Genomic DNA, 2238 nt, shown 5'->3' on the forward strand with positions numbered 1-2238 from the left:
CAATCAGGTATTTTAAAGTTGTTCATTGATGATTGATGATTTTATTGATCCATTGGTGGCATTACCACCATAATTTTCGTAATAAAAATTTGGGTGTTATTTAAGAAGGAAAGGTTTGTACACCTAACAATGAAAATAAATAAAATTTTGTGATCTTTAATAACCTATTTAATTTAGAATAACCTAAAATAATTTCTGTGCTCAATTTTTTTCCATAATTTACTGCAAAGGTATATCAACTTCGGCTTCGCCCAAAGTTAGCTTTCCATTCTTGTTATACCCTTGCAGAGGGAATTATAATTTTGGTCAAAAGTGTGCAACGCAGTGAAGGAGACATCTCCGACCCTATAAAGTATATATGGTATAATCTTGATCAGGATCACCTCCTGAGTTGATACAAGCATGTGCGTCTAACCGTCTGTCGGTCTGTTCGGTCTACGCGAACTAGTCTCTCAGTTTTAAAGCTATCGACTTGAAACTTTGCAGACTCCCTTCTTTCCTTTGCAAGCAGTATATAAATCGGAACGGCCGGGATCGGCCGACTATATCCTATAACTGCCATATACTGATTCTGATTCGTCTGTCCGTCTGCCTGTTTATTCGCGAACTAGTCTCTCCGTTTTAAATCTATCGACTTGAAACTTTGCACACAACATTCTTTCCTTTGCACGCAGTATACAGGGTGGGCCAATTAAAAATCCCCTTTTGAAATGGCTATAAAATGAAAACGTGTCAATATTTTTCAATTCTGATTTTTTTATTGTAAAGCTTAATACTTCCGGTTTAATGATGAAACACAACATCATTCATGTGTCTGGCGTGGCAGTAGCCGATGCGATCAGACCATTTTTCGACGACATTATCGAGCGCGTGGGGCTGTATCTGGCCAAAAACCTCGCCGATTTCGGATTTCAGGTCCTCAATTGTTTTTGAATTCTTGTCATAACATTTATCCTTAAGGGCACCCCAGAGATAATAGTCCAATGGCGTCAAATCGCAGCTACGAGGCGGCCAAGCGACCTCGGCGCGCCGGCTAATAACGCGTTCGCCACACTTCTCGCGCAAAAGATCGATTGTGGCATTGCTTGTGTGACACGGTGCGCCATCGTGTTGAAACCAAATGTCTTCCACGTCCATTTGGTCGATAATAGGCCACAAAAAATCGGTTATCATGGCTCGGTAGCGCTCGCCATTGACCATTCCCGCACTGTCTTTGAAGAAAAACGGCCCAATGATACCACCCGCCCATAATCTATTGGTTGCCCATAATCCAATCCAATAATCCATTGCATTGGTTTCTTTACGGTCACATGAGAGTCTTCCGTTTTAAGATACGGCAGTTTTGCTTATTAACATAGGTGCCAAGATGGAAATGCGCCTCGTCCTCGATTTTTCGTCCAGATTCTGATTCTAAAATCTCTACTCCTCATGGGAAAGCGCCCCAATTGAAACGACTACCCCGATAAGAAACTCTTCGGGATGCTGGGCTCGCAGCGACGAAGACCGAGCTGAAACATTCACCACACATCTCCAAAGTGTCTTCCAGCCAAACCCAGCCTCAAATTCATTCCTCCTGCCAGAAATTCAGCCAGAGTCCTCCCCTCAGCCATCCGCACCTTCATTCCGGCCGAACAAAATCGAAAAAGTCATAAGAGGGGTAAAACAAAAAAAGGCTCCCGGTGGTGACCTATTGACCCCAAAGATGCTGATCGAACTTCCAAAATGCGCTATAGAGGTCGTCTGCAAACTATTAAATGGAATCATTAATCTTGGCTATTTCCCAAAAAAGTGGAAGAAATCCATCATTATAATGATACCGAAGCCTGGAAAAGACCACACAATTCCGTCATCATACAGACCAATAAGCCTTCTATCTTGTTTGTCTAAATTGTTTGAAAAATGCTTGTTAACTCGCATAATACCACATCTGGAAGCTTAAAATTAGGGATGTCGGAAATATATCAAAATATCAATATATCGATATATTTTCTCTTAAAAAAAATATTATTATCGGAATATTTTTAGGGCAAAAATAGTCGATAATAATATTTTTGAGTTGGTATTTCCGATATTTTACCATATGTTTGGTCACTCTTAAGCCAGAAATTGGCATTAAGTTATCTTATCACGCCTGGAAGTTCGGTTCCATCTGAACGGTTGGCTTCTGCCATTAAATGTGTTGTCTGTGACTCCCGTAGTCGAATGACATACCAGCATATAACCGAAAAGGTTTTTTTA

At 40.7% G+C, this 2238-nt stretch overlaps 1 protein-coding gene across 1 annotated transcript; it reads right to left on the bottom strand.

Annotated features, from left to right (window-relative positions):
* Positions 1-783: 783 nt before the first annotated feature.
* On the bottom strand, positions 784-1200 carry LOC138927465 (uncharacterized). The gene has a single exon (XM_070282745.1). The coding sequence runs from the start codon at positions 1198-1200 to the stop codon at positions 784-786; it is 417 nt and encodes a 138-aa protein (XP_070138846.1).
* Between the last annotated feature and the right edge of the window lie 1038 nt (positions 1201-2238).

Source organism: Drosophila bipectinata, unplaced genomic scaffold (assembly GCF_030179905.1).
Source record: "Drosophila bipectinata strain 14024-0381.07 unplaced genomic scaffold, DbipHiC1v2 scaffold_269, whole genome shotgun sequence".
Taxonomy (NCBI): domain Eukaryota; kingdom Metazoa; phylum Arthropoda; class Insecta; order Diptera; family Drosophilidae; genus Drosophila; species Drosophila bipectinata.

Bases quoted from the DNA above. Each gene is read 5' to 3' on its own strand.
- LOC138927465 (XM_070282745.1), bottom strand. From the start codon at position 1,200: ATGGTCAATGGCGAGCGCTACCGAGCCATGATAACCGATTTTTTGTGG.